The 21,151-nt window shown below is 46.6% G+C and overlaps 1 protein-coding gene across 1 annotated transcript in view; it reads left to right on the top strand.

The window, feature by feature from the left end:
- The window catches only part of MTMR12 (myotubularin related protein 12), a 66,518-nt gene that overhangs the window by 39,929 nt on the left and 5,438 nt on the right, over nucleotides 1-21,151 (top strand). The window contains exons 8-15 of the mRNA XM_018065668.1: nucleotides 4,889-4,964; nucleotides 9,516-9,622; nucleotides 10,577-10,701; nucleotides 12,659-12,737; nucleotides 14,274-14,344; nucleotides 16,722-16,894; nucleotides 19,246-19,413; nucleotides 20,300-20,461. Coding sequence (XP_017921157.1) covers nucleotides 4,889-4,964; nucleotides 9,516-9,622; nucleotides 10,577-10,701; nucleotides 12,659-12,737; nucleotides 14,274-14,344; nucleotides 16,722-16,894; nucleotides 19,246-19,413; nucleotides 20,300-20,461 — 961 coding nt within the window. The remainder of the gene's footprint in view (nucleotides 1-4,888; nucleotides 4,965-9,515; nucleotides 9,623-10,576; nucleotides 10,702-12,658; nucleotides 12,738-14,273; nucleotides 14,345-16,721; nucleotides 16,895-19,245; nucleotides 19,414-20,299; nucleotides 20,462-21,151) is intronic.

Consider the following 21,151-nt stretch of genomic DNA (forward strand, 5'->3'; position numbering starts at 1 on the left):
TCCCAGTGTACCAGCCCTAAGCACCCTGTCTCATGCATCAAACCTGGACTGGCGATCTATTATATGATAATATACATGTTTCAATGCCCTTCTCTCAAATCATCCCACCCTTGCCTTCTCCCATAGAGTCCAAAAGTCTGTTCTTCACATCTGTGTCTCTTTTGCTTTCTTGCATATAGGGTCATCATTACCATCTTTCTAAATTCCATATATGTGCATTAATACACTGTATTGGTGTTTTGTGTTGACTTTGATCAGTCTTAGACATTTGTATGGTTAGCCCTCTCGTTACGGCACACACCAGGGTGGCAGTGGGGCGGGACCTGCGGGACAAGTGTGGGATCACACACACCCCTCATGCTTTCTTGCCCCTCTTCCTCTCTTCACAGTCACAAAGCGTATAAAGGGAAAGCTGGTTAGAAGGAGGTCAGAAACCCCTGCTCCTCGGAGGTGATGTTTTATAATGTGATGTTGACAGTGAGAGAAGGCAGCCCCACTCCCAGGGTTTTTTAAAATCCTGCCGCCTACTGATTAGAGTCGCTGGTGCTGGCATAGGTCTCAGCACAGCGGAAACACACCAGGTGGAGAAGGTGGGCAGAGCAGCGTGTTGGGGTTGGAGTGGGGGGTTCTAATTAGTGGTCAGCGGGAAAGATGGAGCCTCAGCAAGGTTTGGTGTTCAGAGCACTCAGTGCAAACGCACTCCCCCACACTGCCCCAGCCAGGTTCCCCTTCCCGGCACACACACTCAGCACCACTCCCCTTTTCTGCCCCACTGGAACCATACAAGAGAAGCTATGCTTTGGTTCGCACCTGAACCACGCGGTAGCTGCCTGCATGGTTCCCCCAGCCACTCTGGCCCCAGCATCCGTGCTCCGTGGAGCACGTTGAGCAGGGGGATCCAGCAGGCTTCTCACCGTCCTCTCCTCTGCATCAGTGCTCCTCACTGTGCATGATAGAGAAGATGAAACTTCTGACAGGCCCTCCAAGGCCCTTCGTGGTTGGATTCCTGCCTAGCTATCAGCTTTCCGTGCACCACCCCTTCAGCCCCACCGACCCCTCCTGTGGGCCCTGCCCGTGTGGTCTCCTGTCTGGGACGCTCCTTTCACTCCGGGCTGCACAAGTGAGTTACCTCCACGTCGTCAGTCAGATCTCTGCTCAGGCATCTCTTTTAGGGAGTCTTCCCAGGACTAGGTGAGGTCTTTTGGGAGAGCTTTCCTTGCACCATGTGCCTCTCTTCCTGCAGCTCCTCTGGTTTGGAGTTTGTTTTTATCTATAGGAGCCTGGCGGGCTGCAGTCTGTGCGGTCACAAAGAGTTGGACATGAGTCGGACACGACTGAGCGACTGAACTGAAGTGAACTGAAGCACTTATCACCATTTGGTTCATGTTTGTTTCTGCAGCCCAGCAGTTCTGGTGAATCAAGGACACTGTCTTTATTCATCTTTCTATCCTCAGTACCACATGTAGTGCCTGACTCATAAGACCCACTTAGGGGCCAGAATGAATAAATTAACAAAAGCCCAGTGGTTAGAGGAGGAACCCTAATCAGCTTGGATAAGAATCAGGAACTCAGTGTCTACTTCGCCTTCTCCTGAAAAGCCTTCTTCCTCCCACCTCCCTGAGAAGGCAGAAGACGGTCCCCAGCCCTGCAGAGAGTGTGTGACACAGAGGAGCCAAGAAGTTGACTCGGCCAAGGAAGACACTGCTGGCCTGGGGGTGTTGCTCTGGGGGTTCCCTTACCCTGCTGGAGGTGGTGCCTGAGAGGATCGCACAACTTTCCTTGAGGAAGTCAGCTTGTGTTTGGAGAGGCTGATTACTTTGTTTTCAGAACTCATCCTAATGATAAAATGAGCACTCTCCAAGGAGGAGGGTGAGTTGCCTATAAACGCTGGCAGTCTCACGGCAGAGCCTCCGTAGAGCCACCTCGAGTTCACTGGGACAGGAGGGGATGTCACAGACCACCCCCCCCCCAGTGGTGCAGAGCTGCCCATTTGTGCAGCCTCTTTTCTCAGTGACTGCATGCTAAGTCACTTCAGTCATGTCCGACTCCTTAATACCCCATGGACTGTAGCCCACCAGGCTTCTCTGTCCATGGAGGTTCTCCAGGCAAGAAAACGAGTGAGTTGCCATTTCCTCCTCTAGGGAATCTTCCTGACCCAGGGATCAAACCCACACCTCTTATGTGTCCTGTGTTGGCAGGCAGGTTCTTTACCACTAGTGCCACATGGGAATCCCCAGTGACTGCATGTAAACATGCTAATACACTGGGTTCTGACATTTTCCCCCACGTGAAAGACTTTATAAGAAAAAATTAACTGGTTCACCAGCATCGTAAAATATTCACCCTCACCATAGTAGAGGAGGGCATGTAGATTTTTAAAGCAGTGTGGCCCCACCTCATGGGCCCCTGGGGAAGGAGCTGAGAACCTGCTCATAAATGAAGGCCACGGGTGATTCTGCTGAAAGGGTTGGGGAACAGCGGTCTGTTTGTAAGTTGCCATCTAGGGCCATGCTTCTCATGGTTGACTCTGCGGCCCTGTCACCTGGGAGCTGGTGAAAGCACAGCTTCTGATTCTAGAGGTCCAGGTAGGGCTGAAGAATCTGCTTCCTTCTAAGCACCCTCATCCCCTGTGCACCCCTGCTGTGCAGGAGCTTCTAGAACAGCAGCTTTCATCCTGTGGGCACACCTGCTGTGCAGGAGCTTCTAGAACAACAGCTCTCTTGCCCTGTGCACCCCTGATGTGCAGAAGCTTCTAGAACAACAGCTTTCATCCTCTGTGTACACCTGGAGAGCTTTAACATCTCTGCTATTTAGTAGTTCTGAGTGCATCCTGGATACTAGGAGTCTTTTGGTCTTCCCATGTGACTTTAATGGGTAGCTTGAGTTTGAGAGCTGTTGATCTGTGAAGATGTTTTTGTGTCACTAACAGCACCTGAAGAAGCCCACCTACTCAGCGGACCTGAAGGAAATACCCTGAACACTTCAAAATCTCAAAAAGTCAAATAATTCTAAGTTTTAATGGTTTGATGTGTTAATATCTTAGCCTCGACCTGTAGTTCTCAACCTGATTTTGCCTCACGTATTATAGGAGCTTTGTTCTTTTTAATCACTGTTAAGAATTGTTGTTGTTTTTTTTATGGAAAATTTCAAACAGTATAAAAGAGAATTTGATGAGTTCCTTTTACTCATCACCCAACTTCAACAGTTATTAACTCATGGCTCGTCTATGCCTCTGCCTACTCTACCCCCACCCCGCCACCCGCCCTGACTATTTTGAAATAAATCCTAGAGCTCATCATATTTCATTCGTAAATATTTCAGTTTTACATCTCTAAGAATTAAGGACTTTTTATAAACATAATCGTAACACTATTATCACAACTTTCAGATAATCTATAGACTCTCACACTGTTACCTTTTTCTTGCTTGTTTACTTGAAGAAACCAGGTCATTTGTCTGATCATTTCCCTACAGTGTGGATTTGATGTTTACATCACCATGGTGATGTTTAAACTGTTGCTTCATCCCCTATGAATTGATTAGATCTAATGACTTGATCCCATTCAAATTCCGATCTCTTCGACTCGGAAAGTCTATCTTTCCCATGACCTGGTACTTAAGAAACTTACTTCAAACTAGGGATGTGCACACAAATACCATCCGATTGTTTGCCATTGTAGTTTTTACACTATAGGCACCTTCTGCCTTCTCATCCTTCCTTCAAGCTTTTTGAGTGGAAGCTGTTTATAGCCCCACAATGGTAGAACTCAGGTCTTTTTAATAGAAACCTACATCTCCTAATTAGAGGAAGAGATAGTGTCCCTGTATGTCTCTGACCTCTGCAGCTCTAAAAACCTAACTCTCCTACATCCTACTAATTAACGGATTTGTTATTTTTAGAACCTAAATTTATTTTATTCTTTAGAAACTGAAGTCATACTGCTTGGGGCCCGGTTCCAGCTCCACTAATTCTTACTAGTTGTATAACCTGGGAAGGGCCTGAGTAGAGCTCTGTTTCTTTAGCTGTGAAATGGGAATGAATAATAGTACACATACCTCATAGAGTTGGTGGGAGGATTAAATGAATAATTCACGTTAAGTAATTAGAACAGTCTGACATACAGTAAGCAGTTAAATGTTGTCCGAGCACTTGATAAAATGTCTGGGCAGTAGTCTTCATGATTATTGGTTTTCATGTTAGTCTGACTCAGATCCACACAGGTATATTGTCTCTGTATGATGAAAAAGATCCCTCCCAGTTTCAGAACTCCTATACTCAGGAATCTAGAAAATTGGTATTGATGAACCTGTTTGTAGGGCAGGAATGGTGACACAGATGTCTAGAGAACGGACTTATGGACATAGTGGGGGAAGGAGAGAGTGGGGCAGATGGAGAAAGAAGCCTCGACGTGTGTACATTACCATGTGTAAAACTGGTAGCTAGTGAGAGGTTGCTATGAAACACAGGGAGCCCAGCCTGGCGCTCTGTGATGACCTAGAGGGGTGGGATGGGGGCCAGGGAGGGACGCTCAAGAGGGAGGCAATATTGTAAAACTATTTTCCTCCAGTTAAAAAAAAATGTTTTTTTAAGAATTCATATACTGTTAGATATCAGATGTCCAATTCCCTTCATTTTATACATGAGGAAACAGACCCAGAGAGGTGGGGTAACTTACCTAGGGTTACACAGAATCAGAGGCAGAGCTGGGATTTGAACTCAGATTCCTGACTGATTTGGACAGAGACAGTTTATCTGCTCTAGTTCTTAACAGGGAGATACAGTCCATGTCAAGACAGTCTGCTCAACTTCCTGTGTTCATCGACGGCAAGCGTTCATATTTAATGAATTAACTTGGGTACGAAAACCAATGACATCTCTTTCCTCTAGGTTGCCAGCATACTTTGTCGTCCCCGCTGCTCTTCTCGAAGAGGACATCGTGTTCTTCCAGGGTCGTGGCATACCAGTAAGTGCACCTGGAAACCCTGAAAGCACGGGTTACTCATTGGTCCATTCTGGCAGATTATCCTACTTAAAGCCCTTGGCTTTGGTATTAAACAGTTTGTCCTCAGCCCGAGAGCAATCTAAAAATACCTTCGGGACTCCCCAGAGGAGCCCCTTCGACAGGAGGCTCCCGGGGAACAGAGTTCTGAAGTTTTTCCGAGGCCCTGGGGCTCTTAGCAGAGACATCTTTAAAGAGCTTTAGGAGGATTCCAGGCCCAGCTGGTGTTGAAAGCCAGCCTAATTTAACACCTAAATTGTTTCGAGGCTGAACCGTCCCCTCCAAGGGTTGTAGGGTTTCAAATCCTTTTCGGCCTCTCCGTTAATCCTGAATGGGCATGGCTGAGTTCCCGCCCAGAGACAGCGTGGAGACTTCCTTAGTTTTCACAGAACAGACTGGGATGGGAGCCATATTTCACGTGTCGCTGATCAAAGAAAGCAAGACTCTGGCAGTTATTTCAGTTTCTAATTGGTGGTTGGGAGTTGCCAAGCCTGCAGGGAATTGAGTGCAGAATGAGAATCACAGATAAATGCTGGGCCATGCACATGGCTGGTGCCCCTCAGAGGTCACTCTTGTAATGGGAGGTGAGGTGTCTCAGCAGCGGCCCCAGCCCCAGCAGTGCGTGCAGGCTGGGCAGGCAAGGAGACCCTCTGCCTGCCTGAAGGGCTGCCTGCTCTTCTGTGCCAGCCTGTTTGTGCCATGTCAGAGCATGGGCCTGATCTTGCCAGTTGCTCGGACTTCTCAGGAGAAATCAGAGATGTGGGTTTTTATGTGAGTTTTCCCTGTTTCTAAATGTATGCAGCTGTTTTCAAACTCTCTGGTTTCAGGACTCTTTACACTCTTGAAAAATCATTGAGGATCTCGAAGAGTTTTTGTTTATGTGGTTGTTATCTGTTGATATTTGCCATATTAGAAACTAAAATTGGAAAATTGTTTAATGTTTATTTTAGTAGTAAACTCATTAGGTGTTAACATAAGTATTTCTATAATAAATAACTGTATCGTCCAAAACAAAACAGTAGGATAGTACTGTTGTACGTTTTTGAGAACAGACAACTGCTTTCTTTAATCCCCTTTCCTTCATTCAGTCTGTTGTGCTGTGTTGGGTGTGGTTGAAGTGTATGAAGACAATCCAGCCTCACATAGATGTGTATTTAGGAAAGGAAGGTGTATTTAATAGCCTTGTCAGATAATATGATGGTACACAAAAAATTGATAAATGGTGGTTTTGTAAAGGTTAATTGCAGTAAAGAATCTGAAAACATAATCAATGAACTTTTCATTCACTGCATTAAATCCATTGGTCTGTCTTGTACTCTGAATGGATCTTAAACCATGCATGATTTTAAAAGCATAATACATTGGTCATTTATAAAATGTTAACTCACTAGGTTATGTTCAAATATTGACATGCTTTCTTAGATACAAATCACATTTGTTAATTTCATCCCTGTCTCATTAGAAAAGTCTTTGAATATTGGGAATTTGTTCAGCTAAAAAGGCAGAGACTAGTCTTCCAAAATTCTAATTTTTGCTTGAAAGTTCAGCTTTTATCATTGGCAACAAATTGTCAGTTATTCTCCTTGTTGTTGTTCAGTCACTCAGTCGTGTCTGACTCTGTGATCCCATGGACTGCAGCACACCAGGCTTCCCTGTCCTTCACCGTCTCTCAGAGCTTGCTCACACTCAAGTCCTTTGAGTCAGTGATGCCATCCAACCAGCTCATCCTCTGTCGCTCTCTTCTCCTGCTGCCCTCAATCTTTCCCAGCATCAGGGTCTTTTCCATTGAGCCAACTCCTCACATCAGGTGGCCAGAGTATTATAGCTTCAGCATCAGTACTTCCAATAAATATTCAGGGTTGGCTTCCTTTAAGATTGACTGGTTTGATCTCCTTGCTGTCCAAATGACTCTCAAAAGCCTTCTCCAGCACACAGTTCGAAAGCATCAGTTCTTCGGTGCTCAACCTTCTTTGTGGTCCCACTCTCACGTCCATGCATGACTACTGGAAAAACCATGGCTTTGACTATCCAGACCTTTGTCGGCAGTGATGGCTCTGCTTTTTAATACGCTGTCTAGGTTTGTCTTAGCTTTTCTCCCAAGGAACGTGGAGCAGATGTTTTCCTTAAAGTTGTTGGGCTTTCTTCTTTTTTTCTAAAAATGCATGTCTGCCAGATACCAAAGTCAGAACGCCCCTGGTTTGTCTGTCGTCCACTCTTTCAGTTCCGTGAAGACGGCACCTGCCTCAGCTCTCCAGTCAGTCTCATGGGTGCTTTTCCCTTTGACAGACACTTTCATGCTTGGTTTGTACTCCATCACACAGAGCATAAAAGATATTAGTATTAAATATATTGTACACCATGGGGAATATAGCCAAAATTTTATAGTAACCTTAAATGGAGTATAACCTTTAAAAATTGTCTCTCTCTATTGTGCATCTGTAACTTAATATGGTACATCAGCTGTACTTCAGTTAAAAAGACCAAAACCAAAGGAGACTTAGCAAATAATGGAGGGATTTATCCACTTTTTAAGATAAACAGGATCATCCAACTAATTCTTGTCTGTTGTCAAGTCCTTCATACGAGGAACCTGTGGCCCTTTCCCAGACAGAAATTGTACAGATAATAATAGGGGAACTCATGTGTCTTCTGCTGAATTCCTGTGAGAAGTCTTCTCTCTGACCAGGAATGTTGCTTGCTTTCTATTTACTGATTCAAATAGAGAATGTAAGGCCCCTCCGTGCCTGAGCTGAGAGGAGATGGTTACAGTTGAGCCCCAGTGGGGAAATGAGCTATGGTTGGCTATCACCAAGAGCATGTTCTTTCTGCCCCGGGAGAGGAGATAAAGAGGATGAGAACACCTGACTTCCTAGAACCTGTCACCAGTCATGGCTTGAGAGGGTCCCCTTTCTCAGAGTGAGCCGCTCCCCACAGTGGGCAGGAGTGCCTGGGCTAGGGCGGAATGTGACCTGGAGAGGGGAGTAAGAGGGCAGCGAGGGGCCTCTGCTTTGTCTGTGTTGGAGTACTTCCGCCTCGCCAGGAGTCTTACAGGGTCTGTGCTCGCTTTGGCAGCTCATGAGGCACTTCTGTGTCCCTCAACAGCTATCCCTCCATAGCCGGCAGTCGGCTCCCGTGTCTACAGTGGCAGCCCGGCCTTTCTCTCACCTTGGCGCCCCCTCGGTCTCTCCACACAGATGTCCTGTGGGCACTAGACACCCAACACACCCAGTACTAATTTACCATCTTCCTCTGAAACCCCAAACCAGTTCCCCTTTCTGAGGGTAGTGCGGAGTATCGGCTGGATTGCGTGCTCATCTCCAGCCCAGGCTGCCGCTGGTATTCCCGTGTATGGTTGATACTTACATTGCAGGTGACTCACAAGAGGATGCCCTCTCTAGACAGCTGAAATCCTCTTGGTTGACCTTTGACCTCGGGCCCAAAAGCTTGGTCAGCAGAGCAGGGCTGGGCTTTAGCCACTGTCAAACCCTTAACCAGACCTTTACACAGGCTGCTCCAATCAGCCTTCCTTCTCCATTTCAGGTTCTACTGGCAGATTACATTACTTTGCCCCCAAATCACGTCTCATCTCCTTCTGGGCCTGTACAACAGAACAAACAAATGAAACTCGCCCTGTCTCTAGCAAAATGCTGAAAACGGTCGACTGTCACTTACGCGCAGTCACTTGATTTCTTTCTCTGTTGCCACCCTTTGTTGTTCATTGAAATTCCCTTCTCCTGTGGTTTACCACATTCTGCTTCCTATTAGATTTGCAAATTTATTTCTCTTTTTGGAGTATAAAGCTCTTTGAAGTAGACGAAGCATCATAGCCTTCTTTCCAGCCTCTCACAACCAAATTCAGTGTCTTGCGTGTGCAAGTCTCTTAGCAGTGTTATGTTGAATAACCAGCTGTCCGTGTTTTCTAGTTTGAAGTTTCTGTAATGACGGGAGCTGCCCGCGTTTGACCATCCCGGTAGAGTAGGGCCTTCAGAGTCATTGCTCTACTGTGTGCAACCTGGGGAAGTTTCTCAGTCTCTCCAGCCCTATTTCTTATTGTTATTGGGGCTAGTACTCATAACTTGTCTGAGTGTGGTTGTGAGAATCAAATGACTTAATTCATGTAAAATCCTGAAATAGCTTTACCCCAGTGATAACCTCTATGATTATAGTAATAATAGTCTCTATTATAATAATAATAATAGTAACAGTAATGATGATGATGATTTTATTATCCTCCAGGTTCCCAGCACTAAAGCCAAGTTATAAGGTGTATGTTAGGCCATCAGTGAGTCTGAATGTGACTACTTAGACCTGAGGTGGTGGTGGTGGTGTTAAGACTAGATCAGTCCTTTTTGTTGTAAGTGTAACACATTAATTCCTTGGCATAACAGAGTTGACTATATTCAGGTCTTTTGTATTGAAGGTATAATTTCCCTGTATGAATTTCATGGCTAAGCTTACCTGTCCTCTGTAAGGTGGTTTACATCATGTCTGGAAAACCTTCCTTCTCTTCTGCAGATATGGTGTTGGTCGTGCCACAACGGATGTGCCCTCTTGAAAATGTCGGCCCTGCCCAAAGAACAGGATGATGGCGTATTGCAGATCCAGAAGAACTTCTCGGATAGGTCAGCACTGTCGCGCATCTTGGTATTGTTTAGTTGGCTTGGTTCTTTTCCAGGAAGCTGGGAACAGTTCTCGGGAGTAAGTCCATTTCAGTTTACTTACTGATAAAGCCCTCGAGTGCCGGGAATACAGCTCAGCGAGGTCATTTTTAATTTGAACAGAGTCGGGATGACATGGTCCTGAAGTGCATCAACTGCATTGTATTGAGAGACACACGGCTGAAGCATTTAGGGGAAAGTAGTCTGATGGCTCGGAGAAGGCAGTGGCACCCCAGTACTCTTGCCTGGAAAATCCCATGGATGGAGGAGCCTGCTAGGCTGCTGTCCACGGGGTCGCTTAGAGTCAGACACAACTGAGCGACTTCACTTTCACTTTTCACTTTCATGCATTGGAGAAGGAAATGGCAACCCACTCCAGTGTTTTTGCCTGGAGAATCCCAGGGATGGGGAAGCCTGGTGGGCTGCTGTCTATGGGGTCGCACAGAGTCGGACATGACTGAAGTGACTTAGCAGCAGCAGCAGCAGCAGCAGCAGCAGCAGCAACAGCAGTCTAATGGCTTTAATATTGACAGTTGTCAAATTTGGGTCAAAGTATGGATGTCACTGTGCTATTCTGTTCTGGCATGTTTGAAAATTTCAAAATAAAAAAGTTAAACGTTTTTATTCACCCCTAAACTGGATGAATTTAAAAACAAGAAAAGGAGTGGACTTAGGAGTTAAATTGCTCTGGTTCATATCCTGGCTCTTTCAGTTTATAGACTTGGTGGTCCTGCTCCTTGTCTCTGAGTTCCTGGCCCCGGCTAACCAGGAGTGGCCGCTGCTGGGCAGCAGTTACCTCACTGGGGAGGAGTCGGTGGGAGCTCTGCACACAGATCCTGGCACCTCGGAAGTGCTCAGGAAAAACTGTTTCTGACTCAGGCCTGTTCTTCTAATGTCTCGTTCCTTTCTGGTACCTAGGATTTACAAGACCGTCCACAGGCCCCCCTATGAAACTGCTAAGACTGAAGACCTCTCAAGCAACTTCCTGTCCCTGCAGGAAATCCAGATGGCGTACTCTAAGTTCAAACAGCTGTTTCTGATAGGTGAGAAGAACCCTGAGCCAAAACTCGCTGTTACCTGGAAAAAGACGTGCTACATGGCTCGGGTAAAAGGTGGTGCCTTGTCCCTGGGTTCCTCGTGGTCGGACACGGCTATAGGGGTGGCTGTCACAGAACAGAGGGGCTGGTTACCATGGGGCTGGTGGCCCTTGCCACATTTCCTCCCACCATTTTCCCCTGGGCTCTTGTCCCATTGCCCCTTCTCAGAGCAAGAAACACAGAGCCACCCTTCTCCTCTCTTCCTTCTCCAGCTGTGAACGTTGGGCTTCTTCCTCTAGAAGCTGTGAAACTATGCAGTACCTGTATTCCCCAGCTGTTTTGTAAGGTCGATGATCTGTTTGTTTTTCTTAGTCACTTATTGAATGGACTCCTCCTCCACTGAGTGGAAGTATTTTATTTTTCTGATTGAGCATATATATATATAAAACTCCAGTGTAAAAAATCCCAGTTAATCAGAAATGTACAAAGTAGAAAATTAAATATGTCCATCCTTGCCACTCCTCCTTCCCTGCCCAGGCTGCCCAGTGTGAAGGGTTCAGACCTTGGATCAGATTTAATCAAGGTTGGTCACCTGTTGATTCTTTTCACTCCTTTTTTCTGGTGGCACCATGTGGCTTGTGGGATCTAGTTCCCCAACCAGGCCCTCAGCAGTGAAAGCACTGAATCCTAACCACTGTACTGCCAGGGAATTCCCTATTCTCTTCATTCTTTTTTTTTAAAAAAAGATATTTTATTCATTGATTTATGTGTCTAGCTGCACTGGATCTCAGTTGCAGCACATAGGATCTCCGCTGTTCTTTGTAGCATGTGAAATCTTTCGTTGTGGCATGCAAACTCTTAACTGAGGTGTGCAAACTCTGTAATTGCAACATATGGGATCTAGTTCCCTGACTAGGGATCGAACCCAGGCCCCCTTCAGTGGGAAAGATTAGTCTTAGCCACTGGACCACCAGGGAAGTCCCTTCCCTTTGCTCTTTTTTTCAAGTGTATTTATTTTTAGTTGAAGGATAATTGCTTTACAGTGTTGTGTTAGTTTCTGCCGTACATCAACATGATTCAGCCACTGACGCACATATGTCCCCCTCTCTCTTTACTCTTGAATGTGTGTTTCCCCTCTGATATTTGTCATGCTTATTGCCAGTTTCTCAGCTTTTCGTTTTTAGCCTAGCGGTCTGACTTAGGATTTACTTAGTCATTCAGCCAACGTGTATTGCATTTCCATTATACACACCAGCTATGCCAGGCATTGGAGACAAAGATGACTGTGACACCAAGGGAAACCAGTGTACACCTCTAACTGGAACACACCGACAAAATGCAGGCATGTGGAGAAGTAAGAAATTGCACTGGTTAAAAAAAAAAAAAGAAATTGCATGGTTGATTCAGGACTGTGATTCCCCACTTCTTTTGTCACCATCCAGTACTGGCAGGGGTATCTGCCTTCTCACTGATTTGAGTTTGCAACTTTCACATGCAGTAGACTTCTGTAAAATGCAATGCTTCTGTCTCCAGTTGGATTGGGAGGTTGTGTCCAGTGTGCAGGATAAATATGTGTTTAAGACTCCAGTGGAAGTTTCCACGGCATAGGACACGGTCTGTTGCATCTTCCGCTTCTAAGAGCAGCGGGCTGAATGTCGATGTGTCTGCCTAATGCATATTTTTCTCCTTGTCAAGTTACGGGGTGACCGTGACTTGGTGGACAGATTTTAGGGCACTTTTTTACTTGTGCAAAAAAAAGTCTGTTTTTGACTACCACACCCTTCCAGAGGTTTACAGTTCAAAAACCACTTCAGCTGAAGGCTTGAAATGCGCTTTACTTAACTGGAGCCCGGTGCTGGATTCTCAGCCTAGCGGAGGGCCACGCCACTGAGCAGCAGAGGTTCCACAGCGGCGTGTCCACAAACAGTGCCCGACTTCTTCACTCTGTTTCCTTTCTTTTCAGATAATAGTACTGAGTTTTGGGACACAGACATCAAATGGTTTTCCCTGCTGGAAAGTAGCAGCTGGCTGGACATAATCAGGTATTTCAGGGTGTTGTTTTGCTTGTAAATTTCACAGTTCTGTAAACCAAAGTAGTAAAGCAAACTGACAAATAATTTAACTGTTTTCTATTTCACAGTTAAATACTGTTAGGTCACATGTTCTGTTCAGGGCTCAGCTGGATTTTGCATTTGTTATTTATTATTTCTGTGCATGTCTGATCAGAATTTACGAATATGCTACCTGCCCACACAGATCTGCTCCTGAGACTATGGACCAGGGATGGGAAGGCTGCAGAAAAGGGGGTGTGGGACCCCAGCATTCTAACTGAGCTGCTCTGCTCACCTCCAGGGAGGAGGCAGAGGGTTGGGAAGGTGGGGGGATGCTGAGTTTTCTGGTTTTGTTTTTATTTTGGGCAGGGGGTGGTTTGGTGACAATCAGGGATTGAACCTGCATCCTTGCAGTAAGTGTGGAGTCCTAACCACTAGACAGACAGGGAATTCCCAGGTGCTGAGTTTTTATTGCATACTTTTTAAAAGAATTCTCTATCTTTTATGTCTCTTACGTATTAAATTGTTTTTTACTATAATGAGTGCCAGTTAGTCTTTCTCATTTGGGGGATTAAGTAGAGATTCTGAGAGAACAAAACTTTTTTCCCTGTCCTACTTCCTATTTTGAATAGCTTCTCTCCATTGCCCTTAAACAGAGGCGAGGGCAGAGGGAGGCGCAGAACAGATATGACGCTTGGGTGAGAGCCAGTGAGAGATTGGCTCCAGCCCCAGGGCACCTCTGAGGAAAGGGTGGGCCCCCGTCTCCCCTCGCTCTGCATTCTCCCTCAGACCTGCCTGGTTTGTACAGAGAAGCCGCAGGCCTCCAAACCCTTCTTAGCAAATAGGTTTTGAAGAGCCTGCTGCATGTCCCATAATTTGAATATATAATTGCAAGTATTATCATAGATGTTATAAAATAAGAGGCCCTTTCTTTCTGTGGGGCTTGTAGAGAAGGTGTGCGTCCCTAACCAGGTGAAGAGCCTGTGGGAGGCACCCCCGTGGCAGGGTTATCAGTCCAGCAGATGGAGCTGCTGATGGTGGCAACAGTTTCAAAGGGCATAGTGTGTCTAGAGAGACAAAGCGATTTCGGGACACATGGACCTTTCCAGACAGGCAGATACATTTAGCCAATGATCCTGAATTAAACAAAATGGGCCTGTAGCACAGCCTCCAGATATAGACATTTTAGGGTCTTACTAGGACTCACTGCCACACTCAGGTATAAATCTGCAGTAAGAATTCCCAGTTTAGGAATCGTCTAAGAGCATTTTTACGTCCGACTCTGGAATTCCCTTCTGAAAACTATAATAACTATATAAAAACTATATAAAAACTATAAGCAGATGAATGTCTTGCAGTACCTGAATAGTGTAAACAATAATTTGTTTCTTTTCTGCAGAATTTTAGTATGATACAGTAAGTGTAATGGAAAACTGAAGATCAAGTTAGATTGCCTCTAAATTTCTTATTGTTCATAATACCAAGCTCAAGATCTATTATCTGTTTTACTTGTCTCTCTCCTTATAGGCGCTGCCTGAAAAAAGCAGTAGAGATTATAGAATGTCTAGAAGCCCAAAACATGAACGTTCTTCTTTTAGGTAATACATTTAAAGCACAAAGGGTGGTTTCCTTTTTCATTTTCTTGGGGTTCTGTTTCTGTATATAGAGATTTATGTAAGTGGAATTGTCTTATAAAGTGAAGTCGGTCAATCATGTCCAACTCTTTGCAACCCCATGGATAGTAGCTTACCGGGCTCCTCCATCCATGGAATTTTCCAGGCAACAGTACTGGAGTGGGTTGCCATTTCCTTCTCCAGGGGATCTTCCCTACCCAGGGATCGAACCTGGGTCTCCCATGTTGCAGACAGATCCTTTACCATCTGAGCCACCAGGGAAGATTGTCTTATAAAAGGAGTGAGCTAGTGTAGAAATCCTTCTCATACTTTTTACCCTGACCTTGGAATCCTTGCCTTGGATTTCATTGTTACAGTTTAAAAATACATTCCTTCACTTGGAACTTGGCAGACGTATCCGCAGCCCAAGAAGGAATTGTTTGGTATCTTTACCAAAGCTCACATTTCGTGATATTTTGGGGTTTTGTTTTATACTAACTCGGTTAAAGTTTGGATGACCTTTTTTGTATGAAGACACCCATGGATAGTTTAATTGTTATTTCTGCATTTGTATCTGACAACTTTGTGCAGTTGTTGCAGAAACTGTGTGGTCCACGATTTCCTTTTCTGCAGTGGACTGAAGTTGCTGTACATGTGGGCCCAGTGTGTATAAGCCTCGTTCAACAAAGATTGTTGCTGGGATTGGTTAGATCTGAGCTAAAATATTGTCTGCCATATTGAATATTTGAAGTTTCTTGTGGCCCCATGCTTTAAGCAGAGTGCCTCATGCTTCCACACCCTCAAGCTTTTATCATTTTTCTGACACTCTCTAGGAGAGTGTCTGACTCCTGGGACTTAGCTTCTGTGAGCAGACCGGAAATGTGTCAGCCTGTGGCTTCTGTATCCTCTGACTTAAATTTGAACACGTGGACTGAGCACCTCCCACATACAGAGCTCTGTGTTTCTGCCTTCTAAAAGTTTACACCCTATTGAGTTTGAGAGAGAGCTGGCATAAGAGTGTTATTGAAAAAGATCTGGTTTACAGCAGCCGAACAGAGTACTGAGTAACTGGTGAAAAGGAGAGATAAAGACTGGGGGTGCTGAGAAGTACAAGTACCCAGGCCAGACTGCACCAACCCCAGAGGTGCGCAAAGTGAGGTGTGAATGGTCAGCGGATGAGGCTGAGCTGTGCCTCACTCCCCAACGGCCGGCGGAGCTGTGTCTTCTCTGAAATCTCAGTCGCTAGCCACTCTTCCTGGGGCTTGTAGGTGTACTGGTAGCATACTTCATACACAAGAAGGAAGATTCTCTTGAAAACCAAAACTTGTTTCAAAAGAAAGATGAATATAAAAATCTGTTTCTTCTGAACCCTGGTGTTCCCATAGTTTAGACTTTTTCCTGGAGGAGATATAGGAGCACAGTAAGCCTGGCCCTGGAATGCTTCCTGGCCCCGCGGTCACAGGAGAGGTTAACAGTGCAAACACCTCCCTGCTTAGGATTCATTCTGAAGTTTCTCTAACCCTGTGAATACCAGAACCATCATCCTCATGGATGTTTTAAAATAGCAACTTGAGTGGCACTTCTTTTTGTAAAGTAGAAACTACGAGGATGTAGACCTTGACTTTCAGGACTGGGAAATTCTTAAGACAGATGCCCAGATGTAGACATATGTTGTTATTTGCTATGAGTGGTGGATGGTGAACAAGGATGTGAGCGGAGTTTTCATCATGTGAGTTTTGTACCGTCGCCCGAGGGGTGGACATGTGGCTTATACTTACCAGGGAGAGTTTCACCTCTAGGCTAGGCAGGCCCCTCTGTGCTCAGACGGAAATGGCAAGAGCCCTGGAGCTGACAATCAGAGCAGTTTGGTGCAGTCCAAGAGTGTTACCCTTTCTCCGAAGCAGAGGCAGTGGAGGAAAGGTGGCTGAGAAGCAGCTGAGCCGTGAAACAATGAGCTCAGGGATGGCAATCCTGATGCCCCAGCTGGAAGGGTTTTAAACTTGGTCTGTGGAGCCCAGCAAGCTGCCATACTGTGCCCTCATTGTGTGGTGCATCTGACGCCCCCATGCTGACTCTGGGTTTGCCGAGTTGCGTCTATTCACCAGTAAGGAGTCCATCGTTAGTGCCAGTGTCCCTTGGAGCCGGTGCCAGCCAGGCTAGAAGTTTGTCTCTCAAGCTGAACATGTTACCTTTTGCCACCAATGGCCCAGCCTTTTTGGGAATTAGAACTTGACTGTTGGGGTAGACGTTGGTGTGGGGGCCCTGCTTTTGCCTGTGCCCTCCGCAGCTCTTTTAACACTTGGTCCCCTCTTTCCTCTCTGCACTGTTGCCCGGCAACCCCTGCCCACCCCCACCACCACAGAGGACAACGCCTCCGACCTCTGCTGCCTCGTTTCTTCTCTGGTGCAAGTGATGATGGACCCCCACTGTCGAACGATTTTCGGTTTCCAGAGCCTTGTCCAAAAGGAATGGATCATGGGTGGCCATTGCTTCCTGGACCGCTGCAACCACCTCCGTCAGAGCGACAAGGAGGAGGTGAGTGTCCTCGGCACAGACCTGGGCAGCCTCGGGCACACAGAGCCCTATCTCTCCTTTAATAACCTGCACAGCGCACACCTTAGGAGCTTGTCAGGAAGGCGAGGACAGGTTACTGGTCAGTGAGTGTGAATGATTTAAACACTGGAAACCCTTCCTAGGGAAAAGGGATATTTATTAAGAAGTGTGTTCAGAAACTTCTCTTCTAAATTGTATGTCCCAGGGGTATATTATAGTTCATGGTGGAAGTGATGTTGACTTGTAAAACTTAAATAAAAATGAACTCAGTGGGACTCCCACAATTTCTGGTAAGTTAGTCTTTGCAAAAAGTAAATAGGGTACAAGTTTCCCTGTATATACATAATAACGCATAACAACAAGAAAATACATAATAATACATACAAAATACGTAATAACACATAATAATAAGAAAATACATAATAACACAAAGTAAATTTCCCTTGCAATGAACCCTTTCAAAATAAAGCCCAGCCTTCGCCATGATAGCTGCAGGCCTGGGCTTCTGAATTCAACCACTGGAGACACAGCGAGACAGTTCAGTTAGTGAAAATGAGTGTCCCCTCACCCCCAAACTGGGATGTACTTGGGTTGGTTACAGCTGTGCCAGCTGTGTTGGCTGCATTATTAGCAACTATGGAAGGAAAAATGAAAACATGTAAACTGTAATTAAATCACCTGCAGAGCTAACAGATGCTAGCAGGGCGGCTGGTGGTTTTTCTTCCCCCAGATAATAGGCATGTCTGTCTGCGGTGCTGGGCAGCTTGACACAGCGGCTCTGGAAACAGAGCTGAGGCTTCTGCCCATAAAGGCTTGGTGTGTCCTGGGAGACCAGGCCACCCTTGCTGGGCCTGCAGATTTCTCTGAGGACTGGTCTGCACTCATCCGTGTCCCGTCAGGCTGATGATGAATATGCATCACCATCTTTCATCTTAGAAGGGACTTGCCTTCCTGAGACACTAATTCGAAAGGTTGATGGCACTCAAATAACAGAGTTGGTACTGTGTTGGGAAGAGGGTATTTTTGCCCGTCTTGTGTAGTCTGTGTATCTTGAGAGCAGGGGGACTGACGGGCACCATGTCTAAAGGGGAAGAAGCCCCAGAGCAGATCCACCCGCTCACCCAGGGCTGGGAGGAATCACCTGTACTTTCTGAGCCCATTTCCCTGACTATGCTGTGAGATTCAAATATTTTCGACTCTTATTTAATGCCACTGAATGTAAAATGAGGTGTGAGATAAAGTTGCCACGTAGACCTTTCTTCACATCTCAACATCGACACCATGGAGTTTTGACAGAAAACTGGGTGGTCCAGTTTATGATGTAATTGACGCATCACAATTGACTGGACTGAGTCAAGAGCTGGACTCCCAGCTCCTGCCTCTCAGGAGCTGTGTGTGAGACCTCAGCCTGGCTCAGAAATGGAGAGACTGTGACGCAGTCTGCCTGTCCACCTGACGGGGTCACTGGTGACTGAGGAGGAGCACTGGGGAACGACAGGGTGCCCTCAGAAACTCTACTAAGAAAGAGCTTGCCTCCGAAGCTAATGAAAGAGGCCATCGATGAAAAAAAAATGCATTTGTGAAAAACGTTAGAAACTCATTTTTGCCGCTTCTGCTTTCTCTCCCATCCGCTTTCTCTCCTGGGCCCTCATTGTCTGGGCGGTCACTCAGTCTTTGTGACCCCATGGACTGTAGTCCGCCAGGCTCCTCTCTGTCCATGGGGATTCTCCAGGCCAGAATACTCGAGTGGGTAGCCTTTCCCTTCTCCAGGAGATCTTCCCAACCCAGAGATCAAACCGAGGTCTCCCACGTTGCAGGTGGATTCTTTATCGTCTGAGCCAACAGGGAAGCCCTGTTGTCAGGGCGGAGGAGGGAGTAATCACAAAATTTGAAGAAACTGAGTAGTTTGTGGTTTGTTTTTTTTTCTTTTTGGTAATACAGTGCTACTAATGAGGAGAGTGGCATTCTTTGGTGCAGAATAGTGTTTCACTTGAGGTTCAGAGTTAGCATTTCCTGTCCTCAGGCTCAGTTGCAACTGCTCTTCTGCCAGTATCAATGGGCAAGGAGATTCTCCATCTTGGGAATGTCTTTCCCATAGGGAGCTACTGCCGAGTCCTGAGGTTAATCCACCGGTGTGTGGTTTTTCAGTCAAGCATGTTTGTCTCTGGGGATGGGACGCAGTTGGGAATGGCAGTCACCTGGAATGTGCTTCCCAGAGCATGCAGTGCCCAGAGAGGCCACTCCACAGCTGTCCAGGTGGCTGCACTGTACCCGGGACCACTGGCTTCAGACCGTTGGCACCCCTCCATCACACGCGTCTTGTCTTCATGTAGGCTCCCGTGTTCCTGCTCTTCTTGGACTGCGTGTGGCAGCTGGTGCACCAGCATCCTCCAGCGTTCGAGTTCACAGAGACGTACCTGACCGTTTTGTCTGACAGCCTGTACATACCTATTTTTAGCACCTTCTTCTTCAATTCGCCTCATCAAAAAGATACAAACGTGGTAAGAGTCGCTCTTAGGAACCTGTGTATTGAAGAAGCCGTGTCTAACAAGTAAGACGTAAGAGGAGCGATGATGAAAATAATATTTTCTTTATAACAGTGATTACACAGAGGGCCCTGTTCTGAGTGCTCTCTGGGTATTGATATGTAATCCTCAAGTCCAAATTATTATTATCTCTGAGAGTGAGTCACTGAGACAGTGAGGCTGTCACCGTGGGTCACAGGGTAAATATCGGGGCTGGGAGCCAGTGTGAGAGCTGGGGATTGAGCACGTTAAAAGTGGTCTTTATGAACAGCTCAGATGCCTTCTCTTCCACTTGACGGATGCCAGGAGTGACTCAGAAGAGAGTAGAGGCGGAGGAGGGGAGCTTGGCTTTCGCTCTCTGCCTTAAACATCTTTATAGTCTCTCTTGAGGCCCTGCTCCCGGGGCTTCAACTTGGCACTATCAGGGCTCCGACTAGCCCTCTGGGGGCCTGGAGTTTGCTGGAGCTGCCCTCCCGGTGGATCTGACCACATCCCACAGGGAGTGGGAAACAGAGCCCGGGCCTCCAGTCACGCAGCCTTGCTGCTCACCAGCCTCATGGCCTCAGGTGGTTTACTTCATTTTCCCAGCCTCCATTTCCCCAAAGGTAAATTGGAAAAATAGGAGCGACCTCATGAGGGGTGTGGTGAGCGTGTGCAGTACAGTGGCTGGCACAAGTTCTGCTGGAAGTAACGTGTCCTGCCTCCTCCCAACCGAAAGCCATCGGGGAGCGACCACCGACGGCCACAGCCTTCACGTGCGGCGCCACAGAGGCCAGGTGCACCATCCTGGAGCCTGTCTCTCCGCACTGTCTGCTTTGCTCAGCCCTCCCTGAAACACTGTGACCTATGCTTGTTTTGGCAGGGCAGGGAGAGCCAGGACTCACAAAGCAAGCCTTTGAATCTTCTCACCGTGTGGGATTGGTCCGTGCAGTTTGAACCCAAAGCCCAGACGTTTTTCACAAACCCTCTTTACGTGGAGAAGCCAAAACTGGAGAAAGTCCAGCGGAAAGGAACGCATTTCAAAGTAAGATTTGTGCATATCTAACCCCCTCGTCTGTGCAGAGATCTCCTTGTCTGGAAGGATTACGTTTAATCTGTGGATTCTGGGCACAGTCTCACAGAGTTGAGACTGTGATGGGCAGGTTGTCAGGGCCCCTGAGCATCCTTGCTTTGGCAGATGCACGTTTGTCCTGAGTGTCACTGGGGTTGCCACGGGGAATCGAAGGTGTCAGCCCTGCCCCAGTGTGATTGACAGAGCAGAGGGAACGCTGATCACAGGATGGGTTTTGTGTCATCTGTACCAGTTTAGGTATTCACTAGCAAGGCCTCTCTTCATGCTAAAAATGGTGTTTGTGACTGACATGTTCTCTCAGGGCCCACAGAGCTCTGGCACAACCACCTCCCCGCTCCATTCTGTTGGAGCTGGAAGACAGCCATGGGCACCACGTGAGCAGACGGGCCTGGCTGTGTTCCAGTATTTACAAAGGCTGGCACGGGCCAGATTGGGCCCGTGGGCTGTTATTTGCGGACCTGGGCTTAAATGACAAACATCAAATTATTTGGGTTTCCCTTTAGATATTTGTTCCTGATTTTACTAGTTATTGAAACTCCGACATTCCCTAGATGATGTATGATGTACATGGCATTTCTTGTTCTGCCTCCTGACTTGGGAGCCCCCCACAAACAGGAGAGCAGGGTGCTCAGTGGTGGTCAC

Source organism: Capra hircus, chromosome 20 (genome assembly GCF_001704415.2).
Source record: "Capra hircus breed San Clemente chromosome 20, ASM170441v1, whole genome shotgun sequence".
NCBI classification, from domain to species: domain Eukaryota; kingdom Metazoa; phylum Chordata; class Mammalia; order Artiodactyla; family Bovidae; genus Capra; species Capra hircus.